Genomic DNA, 21216 nt, shown 5'->3' with positions numbered 1-21216 from the left:
GCATATCTCGATCAAATTTTTTACATGAAGGTAAGATGATCAGTCTTACACTTTACTGGTCAGTCCGGGGACTTTGAAATGATTTAGTGTAAAACGTCTTTTTCATTAAATATTTCATGCCTACCATGTCAGAAATCGAACCCGAGACCTCTTGCATGGTAGGCAAACGTGCTGATAATTCAGGAATAATTTACTTTGACATTTTTTAAATAATAAAAAAATAAATAAAATTATTTCAAGCACTATCTAAGAATGCTAGAATTTCAAACATTCGTTCGTTTTGTAGCAGCAAGACATGTAGAAATCTAGCTTCATTCCGCTCAAGTGAACAAAAGAACTAAACGAACTATAGTCCTTAAAATATAGCTTGATTAGAATGATTCGCTTGATCGAGTCTGGCAACTCTGGCGACCGGGTCGTTCGCGAACTAAACACCTCTAATGATCTGACAGATGCTATTATACTTCGAAACGAATGCTCAATGCTAACGCTAACGCTATTTTCAATGACTCGCGGCGAGGGTCACGCGCGGCTCGTCGCTCTGCGGCTCCATAGTCCGCAATCCGAAGCGAATCGCTCCCGACGTCGGTCCGCGCTTCCGCCGGCTCTTAATCTTTCACAAACAACTCTCTTGACTTGAAAACGATAGTAGCATACCCGTGAGTCAGAAATCTGTGCGCTATTACTTAAAACTGAGTCAACCAACATAGCTGTGAGTATAAACATGAAAAATGATATTGTCACCCACAATTATGTTTAAAGACGGACGCCTAAAACACGAAATATTTCAGTTTTTGTCATTCACAAATATTCAAATCTTCAGACTGTTTTCTGAACTGCTTCAGCCCGGGCGCTCATTAAAATATTACTTACACGAATTTGAATTAAATTTAAATATTTGTAAATAACCATTTACCGACTTTTCTATGTGGTTTCGAGACGTACCCGTCTCTTCGTCAGGACTCAAATTACTGATCACCGATCAAATCGATTTTATCAGTTTTTTCATGCAATCATGAAACTCTGTTTCCGAAAATTGATATAAAAACGCAAAAACAAGCCTATTATAGTGTGTTGAAGACAATTATTCACAAAAAATGAGACATTTATACTTTTTTCATCAACAATATCTAATGAATTATTTTTTTATTCAATCAATTTGTCCCATCTCTAACGTTTTTGCAAAATGATGTAACCTTGTAAGAACGTCGTTAATAATAATGTTTATTTTAGTTTTAAAGCTTATTTTGTATAATTATGCTGATTTCAAGCATTGTATTAAAAAAAATAATGAACACGCTAGATATGAATGATTTTTTGTGTGTCAATATAAATCACTCCTTAGACGTTACTACAAAGTTATGTCGTCACTTTTTCTGACAAATGTCATTCTAATCAAGCTATATTTTAAGGATTATTATTTATTTTGCATAAATATGTCTGCCTTAAAACAGGTTGTACCTACTTAGGCAGACTAGACATGATCCAGAGAAATCTATTACCTAAGTGTGTATGTAGTAGATAAAGTAATTGTTATTTTTGTTAATAAACCATTATTATTATTAAATATCTCTCTGTTTTTTTTGTATATGTCGGTAATCAGCATCACACAGACAGATACATTTGGTTTTTTACTGGCTTTGTTTATTTATATGTATAACTTTTTTTTTTTTTAACTAACATGCAAAACCCACTTAACACCTTCGCCATAGTTGTTGCACAAAAAAATAAAACCAACACGACATGCATTTTAAGAGGCACATGCACTGATTAGGACAAACATGCACTGATTAAATTATGAAAATTTTCTGTGTTGTTTGAGAAATAGTTGAAAAAGGTGGAGGCGATGAAGGGAGGGGCGTGATTTAAATAGGTATATGGTGACCATTATAATAGAGCATCATATAACGGGCTATATTGAAAGGTTGTTTGATTATTGATCGAAGGAACATGATTTTTAAAAGCTTTCCAAATGTGAAATATTTACTTTTTAAACATGGGCAGAATGGTGAATGTTACACAGTGTGTAAAGTGGCCACTTACACCAGCCAATGAAATGTCATAAGCCCTGTAAATGCCTAGACTTTCATATTCCCTTCTCAAAAATGTTTTCCCTCTCTGTTAAAATAAATTTAAATATGAATAACTCCCTAGGGGGAAGTCCAGCCAGTCTGCAAGCATTTGGACATACTCAAACATTGTTGAATAAATTAACTAGTAGGTAGTCATGTTATTGTTTATTTTGCATAAAAATGTCTGCCTTAAAACAGGTCGTACCTAGTTAGGCAGACTGGACATGATCCAGTGAAATCTATTACCTAAGTGTTAATGTAGTAACAATATTTTGAGTTTGTCCAAATTTTTGTAGACAAGAACTGGATTCAACTCCCTGGGAAACTGTTATATTAACATATTACAACAGAGATGAAGAACATTTAAGAGAAGGTGTAGGTGAAATAATTCAATTAGATGAATCTCACCCGCACAAATAAAGGTTTCAGCTCTCTAACTATACAAACATCAACAGACGAAAGAACTGAAGGAATAAAGATGTTCAAATATAGGCAGAATGGTGAATGTTACACAGTGTGTAAAGTGGCCACTTAAACCAGCCATTGACAGGTCATAAGCCCTGTAGATGCCTAGACTTCTATATTACCTTCTCTTTAATGTTCTTCATCTCTGTTGTAATATGTTAGTTTATGTAGTATATAAAATAATTGTCATTTCTGTTAATAAAACATTATTTTTATTATTATTCATTAGGAAAACTTTTGACACCTCTAGACAAATATGGCCGACGTCTAGCATGCCTTGGGCTCGTGGTGTGCACGCGTGCGGAGGTCCAGTCTCGTTGAACAGATAGTAGTCATGTTATTGTTCATTTTGCTTAAAAATGTCTGCCTTAAAACAGGTTGTACCTAGTTAGGCAGACTGGACACGATCCAGAGAAATCTATTACCTAAGTGTGTATGTAGTAGATAAAATAATTGTCATTTCTGTTAATAAAACATTCTTTTTATTATTATTCATTAGGAAAACTTTTGACAACTCTAGACAAATATGGCCGACGTCTAGCATGCCTTGGGCTCATGATGTGCACGCGTGCGGAGGTCCAGTCTCTTTGAACAGATAGTAGTTATGTTATTGTTTATTTTGCATAAAAATGTCTGCCTTAAAACAGGTTGTACCTAGTTAGGCAGACTGGACACGATCCAGAGAAATCTATTACCTAAGTGTGTATGTAGTACATAAAATAATTGTCATTTCTGTTAATAAAACATTCTTTTTATTATTATTCATTAGGAAAACTTTTGACAGCTCTAGACAAATATGGCCGACGTCTAGCATGCCTTGGGCTCGTGGTGTGCACGCGTGCGGAGGTCCAGTCTCGTTGAACAGATAGTAGTCATGTTATTGTTCATTTTGCTTAAAAATGTCTGCCTTAAAACAGGTTGTACCTAGTTAGGCAGACTGGACACGATCCAGAGAAATCTATTACCTAAGTGTGTATGTAGTAGATAAAATAATTGTCATTTCTGTTAATAAAACATTCTTTTTATTATTATTCATTAGGAAAACTTTTGACAACTCTAGACAAATATGGCCGACGTCTAGCATGCCTTGGGCTCATGATGTGCACGCGTGCGGAGGTCCAGTCTCTTTGAACAGATAGTAGTTATGTTATTGTTTATTTTGCATAAAAATGTCTGCCTTAAAACAGGTTGTACCTAGTTAGGCAGACTGGACACGATCCAGAGAAATCTATTACCTAAGTGTGTATGTAGTACATAAAATAATTGTCATTTCTGTTAATAAAACATTCTTTTTATTATTATTCATTAGGAAAACTTTTGACAGCTCTAGACAAATATGGCCGACGTCTAGCATGCCTTGGGCTCGTGGTGTGCACGCGTGCGGAGGTCCAGTCTCGTTGAACAGATAGTAGTCATGTTATTGTTCATTTTGCATAAAAATGTCTGCCTTAAAACAGGTTGTACCTAGTTAGGCAGACTGGACACGATCCAGAGAAATCTATTACCTAAGTGTGTATGTAGTAGATAAAATAATTGTCATTTCTGTTAATAAAACATTCTTTTTATTATTATTCATTAGGAAAACTTTTGACAACTCTAGACAAATATGGCCGACGTCTAGCATGCCTTGGGCTCGTGGTGTGCACGCGTGCGGAGGTCCAGTCTCGTTGAACAGATAGTAGTCATGTTATTGTTCATTTTGCTTAAAAATGTCTGCCTTAAAACAGGTTGTACCTAGTTAGGCAGACTGGACACGATCCAGAGAAATCTATTACCTAAGTGTGTATGTAGTAGATAAAATAATTGTCATTTCTGTTAATAAAACATTCTTTTTATTATTATTCATTAGGAAAACTTTTGACAACTCTAGACAAATATGGCCGACGTCTAGCATGCCTTGGGCTCATGATGTGCACGCGTGCGGAGGTCCAGTCTCTTTGAACAGATAGTAGTTATGTTATTGTTTATTTTGCATAAAAATGTCTGCCTTAAAACAGGTTGTACCTAGTTAGGCAGACTGGACACGATCCAGAGAAATCTATTACCTAAGTGTGTATGTAGTACATAAAATAATTGTCATTTCTGTTAATAAAACATTCTTTTTATTATTATTCATTAGGAAAACTTTTGACAGCTCTAGACAAATATGGCCGACGTCTAGCATGCCTTGGGCTCGTGGTGTGCACGCGTGCGGAGGTCCAGTCTCGTTGAACAGATAGTAGTCATGTTATTGTTCATTTTGCATAAAAATGTCTGCCTTAAAACAGGTTGTACCTAGTTAGGCAGACTGGACACGATCCAGAGAAATCTATTACCTAAGTGTGTATGTAGTAGATAAAATAATTGTCATTTCTGTTAATAAAACATTCTTTTTATTATTATTCATTAGGAAAACTTTTGACAACTCTAGACAAATATGGCCGACGTCTAGCATGCCTTGGGCTCATGATGTGCACGCGTGCGGAGGTCCAGTCTCGTTGAACAGATAGTAGTCATGTTATTGTTCATTTTGCATAAAAATGTCTGCCTTAAAACGGGTTGTACCTAGTTAGGCAGACTGGCATGATCCAGAGAAATCTATTACCTAAGTGTTAATGTAGTAACAATATTTTGAGTTCGTCCAAATTTTTGTAGACAAGAACTGGATTCAACTCCTTGGGGAGCTGTTTATATTAACATATTACAACAGAGATGAAGAACATTTGAGAGAAGGTGTATTAGATGAATCTCACCCGCATAAATAAAGGTTTCAGCTCTCTAACTTTACAAACATCAACAGACGAAAGAACTGAAGGAATAAAGATGTTCAAATATAGGCAGAATGGTGAATGTTACACAGTGTGTAAAGTGGCCACTTAAACCAGCCATTGCCAGGTCATAAGCCCTGTAGATGCCTAGACTTCTATATTACCTTCTCTTAAGTGTTCTTTATCTCTGTTGTAATATGTTAGTTTATGTAGTAGATAAAGTAATTGTTATTTCTGTTAATAAAACATTATTTTTATTATTATTCATTAGGAAAACTTTTGACACCCCTAGACAAATATGGCCGACGTCTAGCATGCCTTGGGCTCGTGGTGTGCACGCGTGCGGAGGTCCAGTCTCGTTGAACAGATAGTAGTCATGTTATTGTTCATTTTGCATAAAAATGTCTGCCTTAAAACAGGTTGTACCTAGTTAGGCAGACTGACATGATCCAGAGAAATCTATTACCTAAGTGTGTATGTAGTAGATAAAATAATTCTCATTTCTGTTAATAAAATATTCTTTTTATTATTATTCATTAGGAATACTTTTAACACCTCTAGACAAATATGGCCGACGTCTAGCATACCTTGGGCTCTTGGACTTACTACGATAATAATTAATTGTTATTTTATTTATTTAATCATACAAATACATACATAAATTAAAAAAAAATAATGTATCCCCAACTCTATGGGGCTAAGAGCCTTGTTTTTAATTGGGATACACATACATTATTAATTAATAACAAAAATTAAATTAAAAAAATATCAACATACATTTCAATAGCCATCTGTACCCCAATCACAAATAACTATCGACGCGCTAGTAAGCGACGTGATGACAATTTTGCAGGTTGTTTATCGTATTCGCGACCACAATGGAACATCCGTACACGCCTCATATCATGTCAAAATATTTACGTTTCGCGACGTATAATCCTGCTGCGCAATCACATATTTGAATTTCACCGGTGTAAATATTGAAAATATTACAAAACTGCTATTTTTATTTATTTACTTAATTAAATTTGTTACAACAGAGAGGGAAAACATTTTTCAGAAGGGAGTATGGGAGTCTAGACATTAACTGGGCTTATGACCTGTCATTGGCTGGTTAAAGTGTAACATTCAGCATTCCGCCTATCCATGTTTGAACATCCACATTTCCTCGACTCTTCCATCTGTTGGCTTTTGCAAAAACGCTAATTGTTGCATTTAGCCGGCTGTTGGCGAGCCGAGTGTCAGAAAAGCATTTTTTTGCAAATGCAGTATATTGTGTTATTTTTATAGTAAACGGCGATTTTTAGAATTGTCCAAAAGGAGCGTAGAATCATATTTGAATACATCGGACTGTGTCCAAAAATCCCCCCACTATGCCCCACATTCGCCGCGTAATGTTGCACGATGGGAAAAAATAAAATCATAACACATATGTAAGGTAAAAAAAAAAAGCAATTTGTTAATTTCGTTAAAATTTAATTGTGCATGCGGAAACATTGATTGACACAACAGAGTAGATAATTAAAGCGTCATTTATTAAGAGTAATTGAATTAAAGAATGAACTTCAAACTTAAAATATAAAACAAATTATATTTTACATAAAGCGGATATTTTTATATTATGTTAAATAATATTTGATGTTTTCAAGATAATTTCGGTCAAATGTCCACCACGGCGTTGTTTAATCCGAGGTCCAATTTTCATTAGTTCTCTCATTAGATGAGCAAAGTAGCGTTAAAAAATTTACTACCCTGGCAACACTAACGAAATTTCCATTTTGTTTGTTCGACAATCTGACAGATGGAAAAATAATTCAATTTTTAATCAACGTATTTGCTACTTACACATTAATTTGCTAATTACACGCGAAATGTGATTGCATCCTGTTTCTTTAAGATCCTAGCAGTATTTCCACACTTTTAAAAGGACACAACACGGCATGGTTGAATTCAAATCGGGAGCTGCGTACTGAGCGACGTCTACAATGAAACTAATGGGTCAAAACCTAAATCTACTTATTTATGAGTAGTTTCGTCGCGTTCTGTTTGATGTGCGTGTGCGGCTTCTGGACTGTTCTTAAATCTATGTTCCCCATAGTTTTGCGTTTAAAAGGTTTACTTCCCATTGCAATACGGGGCGTCCCCCATCTAGCAACGACACGCTAATTGTTTGAATTAGTATTGACAAAGCCAACGTCGCCATGATACGTTTTGACCTTGCATATAACATTGCTCACCTACTGATAAATATTGACCATGCAATTAAATTCAGACCCGTCTGCGGACTGGTGGATTTTTATAAGCTGGCGCGTGCGCTGTACTTACACCTACGCATTATTTTATTTATTTGACACTTTATCAAAAAATCTTGTTATTTATATATTTAAATCAATCTAAACAACCTTTGCATTCTAGTTTTAAAATAATTGTCTACAAAAAAAACATTATTTCGAATTTAAATTGCCCCTTGTTCTTGGAAGGACTACAATTAGTAAAATGCACCATTTAAAAAAATTATTTGAAAAATATAAAAAACTGACCAATATTTTGAGTTTGTCCAAATTTTTGTAGACAAGGACTGGATTCAACTCCCTAGGGAGCTGTTTACATCAACACATCACAACAGAGATGAAGAACATTTAAGAAAAGGTAATATAGAAGTCTAGGCCTCTACAGGGCTTATGACCTGTCAATGGCTGGTTTAAGTGGCCGCTTTACACACTGTGTAACATTCACCATTCTGCCTATATTTCAACATCTATATTCTTTCAATTCTTTCATCTGTTGATGTTTGTGAAGTTAAAGAGCTGAAACCTTTATTTATGCGGGTGAGATTCATCTAATTGAAATATTTCAACTGCCTTTATTTTCAAATAATGCTACATACCACACACCTATGGCCCGCATGTGTCGGGAATATAATATATACATTCTTAAAATAATTCAAACTTTCCAAGACTGCTTTCTTCTTCAATCGGACATTAACTCTTTTAACCGATGGTGTAAAGTCAATAAATTAGAACTAAATATTAAAAAATGCAAAATAATGTCATTTCATAGAACAAAACAACCAATTTCCTTCGAGTACCTATTACAAAACTCCAAAATTGATGTAGTCAAGTCCATCAGAGATTTAGGAGTTGTTTTGGACTATAAACTGACATACAACGAGCATATAGATAATACAGTCAATAAATCACTGAAATTACTTGGCTTCATTAACAGAATATCCTCTGATTTTACTCATGTCCGTACAATCAAAACTCTTTATTGCTCGACTGTTCGCCCTCTTCTAGAATATGCCTCCTAGAATAGTGGGCTGGTCTCCGTTCTATGTCAATCGCATAAATCACATTGAATCAGTCCAACATCGCTCGCTTCGAAAAGTAGCGTGGATGCTCGGACTAGAGAGAGATAATTATCCTTACGCTGAAATAGAGTCAATGTTAAATATTTCTAGTCTACAAAAACGTAGAACTAATATTGACTCCATATATATGTTCGGCATACTAAATGGTATAATCGATGTTCCATCATTACTGGGACAAGTCAAATTCAATATTCCGACTCGTAGATTGAGAAACAATGAAGTACTGTTCATCGATCAGCATAGAACAAGCTGTGGCCTTGATTCTCTTGTCGTATTGTTAACTCGAGACAAGATCATCTGGACTTGTTTGGTTTAAGTTTACAGCGGTTTAAACGAGCACTAAATAAATAGTCCAGATCTTGTCTCGATGTCCCTTATGTTTGTCAATGCTTCTTTCTTTTTTAAAAAATGTTTTAAACTATTCTTTTATTGTAATATTTATACCTTATAAATTGTATACATGGACAATGTCCGTTAATAAATAAATAAATAAATATACTTCCGAAACAATAAAATTGTCATTTTTCATGATACTCTCTCAGCTTTTGCGAATAATCTCTTAGGAATAAATCTTATTCAAAAAGTACACAAGTACAATTTATTTTTTATTGCATTGTATCCTGTACAAACAAAAATATTAAAAAATATGTATTACAACTTAACGTATAAATCTATTTTGTGTAATTCTATAATTAAAGATGTATATGGATGTTAAATTATTTCGAAGAATGCTTTTCAATTGTATGTTTTCTAGTATGTATATTTGTCGAATTACCTAATAAAATAAAATAAATAAAATAAATAAAATAAATAAAATAAATAAAATAAATAAAATAAATAAAATAAATAAAATAAATAAAATAAATAAAATAAATAAAATAAATAAAATAAATAAAAAAAATAAAAAAAATAAAATAAATAAAATAAATAAAATAAATAAAATAAATAAAATAAATAAAATAAATAAAATAAATAAAATAAATAAAATAAATAAAATAAATAAAATAAATAAAATAAATAAAATAAATAAAATAAATAAAATAAATAAAATAAATAAAATAAATAAAATAAATAAAATAAATAAAATAAATAAAATAAATAAAATAAATAAAATAAATAAAATAAATAAAATAAATAAAATAAATAAAATAAATAAAATAAATAAAATAAATAAAATAAATAAAATAAATAAAATAAATAAAATAAATAAAATAAATAAAATAAATAAAATAAATAAAATAAATAAAATAAATAAAATAAATAAAATAAATAAAATAAATAAAATAAATAAAATAAATAAAATATATAAAATATATAAAATATATAAAATATATAAAATATATAAAATATATAAAATAAATAAAATAAATTAAATAAATTAAATAAATAAAATAAATAAAATAAATATCAACCGACATTTAATACATTTTTAAAAATTGCAATCATGAATAAAGTGCACCCCTGTTGGTGTGAAGAGACGAGTTTGACATTTGCAAAAATAATTCTATGTTTAAAAATGAATTATTTTGTGTTTTGGAATTCAACCATAAACAAGTACCCGTAGTCCTTAAGATGTAACATGATTAGAATAACAGTTGTCAGAAAAAGTGACGACATAACTTTGTAGTAACGCCAAAAGAAGTTATTTATATTGACACTCTTAATATGAAATCCAGTCTTTTGTCTACAAACATTTGGACAAACTCAAATATTGCAATGAATCCAACTGGTCCAAGAAGTTTAAAAATTGGAAAATTGTTTTCGGGCGTTGCCTAGTATGGGAAATAATTCAGTCAGATGAATATCTTCGCAACAATAAAGGTTTCAGCTCTTTAACTTCACTAAAATCAACGGATGGAAGAATTGAAGAAATATGGATGTTTAAACATAGGCAAAATGGTGAATGTTACACAGTGCGTAACGTGGCCACTTAAACCAGTCAATGACAGGTCATAATCCCTGTAAATGCATAGACTTCCGTATTCCCTTATTTAAAGTATTCTCCATCCCTGTTGTAATTTGTTAATGTAAATGTCTAATTTTTTTGGTGAATAATTGTCTTAAGCACACTATAATAGGCTTGTTTTTGCATTATAGAGTTTCATGATTGCATGAAAAACTGATAAAATCGATTTGATCAGTGATCAGTAATTTCCATCACTATTGAGATCAATTTGACAGCTGTGATTCTAATCAAGCTATATTTTAAGGGCTATATGATTGGATTTTCCAGACGAAAAAATCTCATAACCTTGCATTTAAGTTGAGACTGTTTGTTACTATTTGTACCGCTCGAGAAGCTGATTGGGTGCCCTATGCACCCACGAATGCCGCGCCCATTTCAACATGCCGTCTCGAGCCATTAGCGCGACCGGTTTATCGCCGGCCAGGTCACGCCGGGTCGAGCCGTAATCTTCACTCGAACCAAACGGTAAACTGCGCGGGTCGCTGAGCCGATACGGCGGTCGGAATTAGAAAATCAGTCGCCCAGCGGCGCAATCACAAATAACTATCGACGTGCTAATGAGCGACGCGATACAAAATTAAAAAAACTTTATACAGCACTTTTGTACGCAGTAATTTGGAGTTTGCGTCCGTCGTGTGGAGCCCACAACACGTAACAAACAAAAAAAGGATTGAAAATGTTCAAAAAAAAAAATTTTAAATACCTACATTATAAAAACAATAAAACGCTTTGTACTTACAGCCAATCTGCCAAATAAAATTGATTTTTTACCCTTGAAAATAGACGCACTGTATCTAAATTAAGCTATTTATATAAATTATTAAATAATAAATTAGACTCTTTTGACCTACTCTCCAAAATTAATCTCAATGTCCCCTTTCGCGTGACAAGAAATAAGTATTCATTCCATCTGCCAGTCTGTAGCGCTAACTACGCACAACACTCTTTCCTCTATCGTTTTTGCTCTGACTATAATGCTTTTTTTTCATCTATTGATATATTTTACATGCCCTTAATTTATTTAAAAATAAATTAAGACTCATTATTTCTGGCTGCGATACGATCCCACTTGCTATTTAATGATGCTCACACTTACACACACCTGAATATTTACTCCCACACTAATACACATAAACACACATCTACACTTACTCTCATACAAATGCACATAAACACATCCTTTTGTTGTGACACAATTTAATAATATGATTCTTATTTAGAAACTTTGCTGGTCTGTCTTTAAATCGTATTTTTTAAAAATGTTATTAAATCATTGTCGACGGTTTTTTTCTTTTAAATAAATAAATAAATAACAATTTCTCTCCGTGGATGTTTATTGTATTTGCGATCACGATGCAACATCCGCGAACCCCTTATTAGGGGGTAAACGTCAAAATATTTACGTTTCGCGACGTATAATCCTGCTGCGCAATCACATATTTGAATTTCACCGGTGTAAATATGGAAAATATTCCAAAACTGCTATTTTTATTTATTTACTTATTTAAATTTGTTACAACAGAGAGGGAAAACATTTTTGAGAAGGGAGTATGGGAGTCTAGACATTAAGAGGGCTTATGACCATCATCTGGCGCGGTATTTGATAAATGTAACTTTAAAAAATCATATATTTGTAAATAATGCACAAAAAAATATATAAATATTTTTGCTTAGTTAAATAGTACGCTAATAGAAAAAATAAATTAGAAAACAGTGGAATTCCTTATTGAGTAATAAACTATTTTTAAATGATTGATTTTTAAAATATTCCGTGATCTAATAATATGTATATACATTTATATATATAATTATATACATAAAGATGGTGTCTATTTTTGGAAACACGCAACGCACTGATACGCTGATGATACGAACCATTGAAATTAAAAAAGCCATTGAACTTTTAATCATGTTGACATGTTTTCAGATGAAGATTTTCGCAGTTTTGCTAGCGGCGAGCTGTGTTTTGTCGTTTGCAGAAGCGAAAAACAAAAAAACCAGCAGCGACAAGGTAAACACTCCTTTCAGTTATTCATTATTTAAAGAGGTGTAACTTTTTTTTCATAGAATTAAGAATATTCCAGAAACCGCATACGCGCATCAAACAGAAGGCGATTAAACTACTCTTAGGCCCGTTTTATAAACATCTAATCAAACTTCCGTAAGTGTAACGAACCGTTGGCCGTTCGTTACGATAACCGACACACTTCATGTAACAAAAAATGATCAAAATACGCTGCGATTGGTTTACCAATACAATGCCCTATGCACCATTAGGTGTGGAAAGGAAATGATGATGATTATCCTATTTCCGGGAAACAAACTAACAGACGTGTACTTAATACGTCACACGCAGAGTAATTTCAATATAAAATCAAAATTAAAATCATAGTGCTGATGATACGACACACAAAAATGTTAAAAGTTGTGAATGTTTACCCTCATGTCAGAATTCATATCTCGATTGTCTCGAAATCTCAAGTCCGAAATCACATTTCGATTGTCTCGAAATGTCAGGATCGAATTCATATATCGATTGTCTCGAAATCTCAAGTCCGAAATCACATTTCGATTCTCTCGAAATGTCAAGATCGAAATCATATTTCGATTGTCTCGAAATGTCAGGATCGAATTCATATATCGATTGTCTCGAAATCTCAAGTCCGAAATCACATTTCGATTCTCTCGAAATGTCAAGATCGAAATCATATTTCGATTGTCTCGAAATGTCAAGATCGAAATCATATTTCGATTGTCTCGAAATGTCAAGATCGAAATCATATTTCGATTGTCTCGAAATCTCAAGTCCGAAATCACATTTCGATTCTCTCGAAATGTCAAGATCGAAATCATATTTCGATTGTCTCGAAATCTCAAGTCCGAAATCACATTTCGATTGTCTCGAAATGTCAGGATCGAATTCATATCTCGATTGTCTCGAAATGTCAGGATCGAATTCATATCTCGATTGTCTCGAAATGTCAGGATCGAATTTATATCTCGATTGTCACGAAATGTCAGAATCGAATTCATATCTCGATTGTCTCGAAATGTCAGGATCGAATTTATATCTCGATTGTCTCGAAATGTCAGAATCGAATTCATATCTCGATTGTCTCGAAATCTCAAGTCAAAAATCATATTTCGATTGTCTCGAAATGTCAGGATCGAATTTATATCTCGATTGTCTCGAAATGTCAGAATCGAATTCATATATCGATTGTCTCGAAATCTCAAGTCCGAAATCTCATTTCGATTCTCTCGAAATGTCAAGATCGAAATCATATTTCGATTGTCTCGAAATCTCAAGTCCGAAATCACATTTCGATTCTCTCGAAATGTCAGGATCGAAATCATATTTCGATTGTCTCGAAATGTCAGGATCGAATTAATATTTCTCGTTGTATAGATAAACTTATTTTCTACTGTTTCATCTTGTGTTGCGAATAAAAAATACGTACCAAGTAAAAATAATAGAATTAATATTTGATTTCAGGTTAAGGTCGCCGTTTACTACGAAGCCCTGTGCCCGGACAGTTTGAAATTCATTACCCAGCAACTGTATCCCGCCTGGCAGAATCTGCACGACGCTATCCGCGTTAAGCTGGTGCCCTATGGAAAAGCAATCGTAAATATACCTTTTTATCATTATGGCAATTAAATATTACTCAACAATGCTGTTAGCATGTCCAAATGCTTGTAGACAGGCTGGATTTCTAGTAGGTGAATTGGTTCAGCCGGATAAATCTCACCTCCGTGATAAAGGTCCTTTTACTACTACTTCTACCATCACGCCATTTCTCCGTAGGGGTAGCAGAGAGAATGGACCGCCACCCACGTCTGTCATGGCATACATTCCTATCTTCTTCCACATTCATACATCTTGTCATACACGCCCTTCGGTTCTGTCTGCTTTTGACATGACCAGACTTTAGATTTTGGTTTATCTGATCATGCCACGTCTTCCTCGGTCGTCCTTGTCTCATGTTACCGCCCATTTTGACTTGTTTTACTTTCATCGTCCATTTGTTCCACATGACCAAACCATCTCAGAGACCCTTTCTTAATCTTATCAAATATACCTGACCCAGATTTACACTCGCCGGATTTCATCATTCGCAACCCTGTCGTACATTGATTTCCCACACATTCGTCGAAGAGATCGCATTTCAACCGCGTCAACTCGGTTTTCATCCTTCCTCTGCCAGTCTTCATAAAAATCAACAGATGGAAGACTTGAGAAAATGTGGACGCTTAAACATGGACAAAATGGTGAATGTTACACAGTGTGTAAAGTGGCCACTTAAACCAGCCAATGACAGGTCATAAGCCCTGTAAATGCCTAGACGTCCATATTCCCTTTTTATTATATATATATTTATATATTTTGCGTAAAAATGTCTGCCTTAAAACAGGATGTACCTACTTAGGCAGACTAGACACGATCCAGAGAAATCTATTACCTAAGTGTGTATGTAGCAAATAAAGTAATTGTTATTTTTGTTAATAAACCATTACTTTTATTATTGTTAATGGTAAGCTGCGCATAATCGCTTGTTTAGACGATTCGCCTTTGTGTCTCAGTGATGTCAAGTAATGTTTTTTTTTTTTCAGCAAAATAAAAAAGATGGCAAATGGGAATTTGATTGCCAGCACGGCCCTAGAGAATGCTACGGTAACAAGGTAAGACCTTTTAATTCAAGAATTTTAATATCTTCAACTATAGTCCTTAAAATATAGCTTTATTAGAATGACAGCTGTCAAACTAATGTCATTAGAGATGGGAAATTACTGATCACCGATCAAATCGATTTCATCAGTTTTTTCATGCAAACATGCAACTCTGTTTCCGAAAATTGATATAAAAACGCAAAACAAGCCAAGCCTATTATAGTGTGCTTAAGACAATTATTCACAAAAAAATAAGACATTTATACTTTTTTCATGAACAACATCAAATGAATTATTTCTTCAATGTTTGAGTATGTCCAAATGCTTGCAGACTGGCTGGATTTTCTCCCTAGGGAGTTGCTCACATTTAAATTTATTTCAACAGAGAGGGAAAACGTTTTTGAGAGGGGAATATGGAAGTCTAGGCATTTACAGGGCTTATGACCTGTCATTGGCTGGTTTAGGTGGCCACTTTACACACTGTGTAACATTCACCATTCTGCCCATGTTTGAACATCCACATTTCCTCAACTTATGTTACACATGAATGTTACACAGTTCCATATTTCCTTCTCAAAAACGTTTTCCCTCTCTGTTACAATAAATTTGAATTATTTTTTATTCAATCAATTTACATTGATCAATTTGTCCCATCTCTAACGTTTTTTGCAAAATGATGTAACCTTGTAAGAACGTCGTTAATAATTAGATTTATTTTAGTTTTAAAGCTGATTTATATATTTGTGTTGATTTATATGTCAAGCATTGTATAAAAAAAAAATTAACACGCCAAATACGAATGATTTTTCGTGTGTCAATATAAATCACTCCTTAGACGTTACTACAAAGTTACGTCGTCACTTTTTCTGACAAATGTCATTCTAATCGTGATAACAACGTATAATCCTGCAGCGCAATCACATATTTGAATTTCAGCGGTGTAAATATGCAATTTTTTTAACCGTAAAAGCATACAACACGAGACTTGAATGTAATTTGAGACGAAACTTCTGCGGCACATAATATTACATGTGGTATCATTGCTACTCTGGCAGCGCTGACAGTTTCCTGCCAAAGCTTTTGCTTGTGAACGTATAATTATTGCTGTCAAGCGGAAATTTAGACAAAATAAGTGGTATTATTAATATTTAGCATAAATTTTGTGGTCAAAAATTTTAATAAATTGCCAGGGTAGTAATTTTTTTACCCTACTTTGCTCATCTAATGAGAGAACTAATGAAAATTGGACATCGGATTAAACAACTCTGTGGTAGACATTTGACAGACTCTATCTTTAAAACATCAAATATTATTTAACATGAATAATGTTCGAAATACTAATTTCCAAATAAAGAATCTTATAAAGAATCTTCGTAAAATAAAATATATTTTTTTGTATGGAGGAATAAGCTGAGATAATTGGCTAGTTTCATTGTAAATTGAGAACGAGCTGGGCGCTGGGCGCACCTATAAATGTTTTTTTTAGTAGGAAGATATGAACAGTGGTGGTGATTATAAAATACTGGTGATATAAATAACTATTTTATTATTTTATTTATTTTCCCATAAACATATTCCCAAGTCAAATATTATGGTAAGCTGTGCTTAATTGTTTATTTGGACGATTCGCCCGGCTTAGCGGGTATTCCCTTTGTCTTCAAAAATGAAATGTGTTGAATTTTCTGCAGGTACAAGGCTGTATATTGAGAAGTAAAGACCTCTCCGACACGCAAAAGTTCGACCTCGTTCGCTGTCTGATGGCCGACATGAACGCTGCTCTCTCCGAGGTAAAATATAAAAAAGATACATATTTTTTTCCTATTCAAATTCTCAGACGACCGTTGTCCAAGCGATGACTCGCCCCAGATGCGAAAATCAAATAAAATCAATAATTTATTAATTTAAGTTTATACATATTTATTAGATTAAAGAATATAAAAAAAATCAATAATTTAAAAATAGCTTATTACTCAATTGTACAATCTTTGTTACAATATGGTGTTGTAGGATGGGGTGGTGCAAGAAACCCTTAACATTACATACATTCATAAAAACATAGACAATTTAATTATGCGAAACTTCATGGTTGTCATCTATAAATATATATTTTTTAAAATTATTCCTTATTTTTTATATTTTATTTTTGACATCCAGTAAGATTCTCCAATCCGTGGCATGCATCAACTTTTCTGACTCCCTACGACCAATGTCACGAAAGAGCGAGGTCAACACCTTCCGTAACTTGACAACACTCCCGTCTCTCCACGATTCTGGCAAAAGGTTATGGACCTACGTAATAATGTTGTCTCGATGCCAGAACAGTGTTGACCCCTTCACTTAGTACCTTGTATTATGGTTGTGGTTGACGCTCGGGTAAATGTGTCTATTGATGTGTGTAACCACTGCCGTTCTCAATATATACTGTTGAATAATATTCAGTACTCTGAATTCTTTGAAGAGCAAGTCACTTGGATAACGAAATGTTTTTTTTTAAATGACTCGGATTAAAGATGTCTGTGCAGTTGCTACAGGTTCAAGGGCGGTTTTTGTGCGTTTTTTTTTTTAGTAGTCAACTCGAAAATGCCCATTTTGAAGTTACACGGTTGTAGTCATTCACCCCACAATGCACATTTGTTCAACTTATGGAATCTGTGCCTCTTCTCGCTCCAGTGTACCGGCCTCATCAGTGTGCCGGCCGCGCCCATCGAGTCCTGCGCCAACAGCACCCAGGGGGACGACATTCTGGCCGCCTACGGAGACAAGACGCACGCCCTCGAGCCGAACCTCGCCTTCGTGCCGACTGTCATCTTCAACGAGGTACTTATTCAGTTCAGTAATAAATTGAATTACCTTTTTTATTTATATCCCTACAGAGATGAGGTAGAATTTTTTTCAAATTCAAGATTCAGGATTATGGATATTCGAACGTTTACAGGGCTTATGACCTGTCATTGGCTGGGTTAAGTGGCCACTTTATGTACCTCATCTCTGTAGGGATATAATAAAGGTTTCAGCTCTTTAACTTCACAAACAACAACAGATGAAAGAATTGAAGGAATATAGATGTTTAAATATGGGCAGAATGGTGAATGTTACACAGTGTGTAAGGTGGCCACTTAAACCGGCCATTGACAGGTCATAGGCCCTGTAGATGCCTAGACTTTCATATTGCCTTCTCTTAAGTGTTTTTCATCTCTGTTGTAATATTTTAATATAAACAGCTCCCTAGGGAGTTGAATCCAGTCCTTGTCTACAAAAATTTGGACAAACTCAAAATATTGTCCATGGTTTTTGCTCTTGTTTAGGAGGTGTTTTGGAGTATAAACTGACATACAACGAGCATACAGATAATACAGTAAATAAATCACTGAAATTACTTGGCTTCATTAACAGAATATCCTCTGATTTTACTCATGTCCGTACAATCAAAACTCTTTATTGCTCAACTGTTCGCCCTCTTATAGAATATGCCTCCTAGAATAGTGGTCTGGTCTCCATTCTATGTCAATCGCATAAATCACATTGAATCCGTCCAACATCGCTCGCTTCGAAAAATAGCGTGGATGCTCGCACTAGAGAGAGATAATCATTCTTATGCTGAAATAGAGTCAATGTTAAATATTTCTAGTCTACAAAAACGTAGAACTAATATTGACTCCATATATATGTTCGGTATACTAAATGGTATAATCGATGTTCCATCATTACTGGGACAAGTCAAATTCTATATTCCGACTCGTAGATTGAGAAACGATGAAGTACTGTTCATCGATCAGCATAGAACAAGCTGTGGCCTTGAATATCTTGTCGTATTGTCAACTCGAGACAAGATCTGGACTTTTTTGGTTGAAGTTTACAAGGATTTAAATGAGCAGTAAATAAATAGTCCAGATCTTGTCTCGATGTCCCTTATGTTTGTCAATGCTTCTTTCTTTTTTTAAAAATGTTTTAAACTATTCTTTTATTGTAATATCTAAACCTTATAAATTGTATACATGGACAATGTCCGTTAATAAATAAATAAATATTTAAATAACGTAAATGCTTCACTTTCATTAAGTTGAATCCAAACTCAACACAGGGCCCTAGGCCTCACAGAGTTAATGATATTAAGGTATTTGTGTGAATAAACAAATAAATAAAATTATGAATTTTGTTTACAGAAATTCGACCAGGCGAATCAGAACGAGGCCATGACAGATCTGAAAGGCGTCATTTGCAGACTGGCCGTCAAGAAGCCCAAAGCTTGCCCATAAATCTCATTACACACCTTGGTAATGTTTATTTAGAAATAGACACAATGATCAAATAAAAGGTCTTAAAATATACTGAAATAAGAACAGAAATGTCTAGTGTACGTAAGCCAACGATGTTCGACCCAGGGACACCGAGTCAAAAAAGATTTGTGAATTTATAATTACATTTTATTAAATTACTTTTTGCAAATATTTGGTTTTAATTACATTTTTACACACAAGCTCTTGCATCAGCGATCTGCGAACTAGCATGACAAATAACTAATCCCTGTCATCTGCGCAGTGTCCCTATGAAAACACATTTTTGTAGAAAGCCAGAAGTCACAACAACAACAACAACAAACCATCACGCCGTTTCCCCGTAGGGGTAGGCAGAGAGGATAGAACGCCATAACACTCTATCTTGGCATACAGACCTCGCTTCCTCTACATTCGTACATCTTCTCATGCACGCACGCCGATTATCCTACTTTGACATGTCATCTTCAAGTATTTGATGGACTCGATCGTGCCGTGTCTTTCTCGGTCTTCCTCGTTTTCTGCATCCATCAACATTTGCATCGTAGATCCTTTTAGCCGTTCTTTCGTTGTCCATTCGCTCTACATGTCCAAAAGTCACATTTTTTGCAAATTGATGTCGTTATCCAAGTGACTTGCTCTTCAAAGAATTCAGAGTACTGAATATTATTCAACAGTATATATTGAGGACGGCAGTGGTTACACACATCAATAGACACATTTACCCGAGCGTCAACCACAACCATAATACAAGATACTCTAATAGGGATCTGATACTAAATGAAGGGGTCAACACTGTTCTGGCATCGAGACAACACTATAACGTAGGTCCATAACCTTTTGCCGTGTGTTGTCAAGTTACGGAAGGTGTTGACCTCGCTCTTTCGTGACATTGGTCGTAGGGAGTCAGAAAAGTTGATGCATGCCACGGATTGGAGAACCTTACTGGATGTCAAAAATAAAATATAAAAAATAAGGAATAATTAAAAAAATATATATTTATAGATGACGACCATGAAGTTTCGCATAAATAAATTGTCTATGTTTTTATGAATGTATGTATGTGTATGCGCATGGGTGTATGTATGTCTGTGTGTATGTACATGTGTATATATGTGTATATTTATATATACATGTATGTATATGTGTGTATGTCTGTATGTATATGAATCAAAATGTGTATCCGAATAAGTTAATATTTTGTTTGTCTGTGCTCTATATTAATTTGTTAACTATTATAATATATTAAAATGTAATTGCTTAGCTTGGAACGGGGTGTGTACCCTTGTTAGCTGGGCAAAGTGAACATGCAATTGTATTTTGATAAATAGTGTGAATAAATAAATAAAAATATTTAAAAAAGAATGTCATTTTGTTCATATATTTAGATTCTATAATTTTTTTATTTTTATTTTTTATTTAATTTAGTTCTGTGATGAACATAATCTAATATATATTTACAACACAATATATACATCGATACTTATTCTCACATTATTTATAACTATTAATAATAATAATGTTTGGATAATTTATATAGCGCCATTTTTGTGAAAATCACCTCAAGGGCGCTGTGCAGTAAATAAATATCCCAGCACGTCTTGCAGCTACAGAGCGCATGGACGGCTGGGATTCTCGTTCCTCGTCTCCA

At 34.0% G+C, this 21216-nt stretch overlaps 1 protein-coding gene across 1 annotated transcript; it reads left to right on the top strand.

The window, feature by feature from the left end:
- Nucleotides 1-553: 553 nt before the first annotated feature.
- LOC148284653 (GILT-like protein 1) lies at nucleotides 554-19737 on the top strand. The gene is made up of 7 exons (XM_088237128.1): nucleotides 554-712; nucleotides 12548-12631; nucleotides 14117-14248; nucleotides 15235-15303; nucleotides 16980-17078; nucleotides 17962-18108; nucleotides 19455-19737. Exons 2-7 carry the CDS (start codon nucleotides 12548-12550, stop codon nucleotides 19545-19547), a joined length of 624 nt encoding a protein of 207 aa, XP_088093254.1. The 5' UTR covers nucleotides 554-712; the 3' UTR covers nucleotides 19548-19737.
- The last annotated feature ends 1479 nt before the right edge of the window (nucleotides 19738-21216 follow it).

This window comes from Micrasema longulum, unplaced genomic scaffold (assembly GCF_059751315.1).
Source record: "Micrasema longulum isolate JH-2025_06_02 unplaced genomic scaffold, ASM5975131v1 h1tg000100l, whole genome shotgun sequence".
Taxonomy (NCBI): domain Eukaryota; kingdom Metazoa; phylum Arthropoda; class Insecta; order Trichoptera; family Brachycentridae; genus Micrasema; species Micrasema longulum.
This window is presented reverse-complemented; position numbering and strand designations above follow the sequence as displayed.

What these genes read in the sequence shown, in the direction of transcription:
- LOC148284653 (XM_088237128.1), top strand. Translation starts at nt 12,548, where the DNA reads ATGAAGATTTTCGCAGTTTTGCTAGCGGCGAGCTGTGTTTTGTCGTTT. An exon ending in TGCCCTATGGAAAAGCAATC is followed by an intron (nt 14,249 to 15,234) that starts GTAAATATACCT and finishes TTTTTTTTTCAG; the next exon opens with CAAAATAAAAAAGATGGCAA. An exon ending in GAGAATGCTACGGTAACAAG is followed by an intron (nt 15,304 to 16,979) that starts GTAAGACCTTTT and finishes AATTTTCTGCAG; the next exon opens with GTACAAGGCTGTATATTGAG.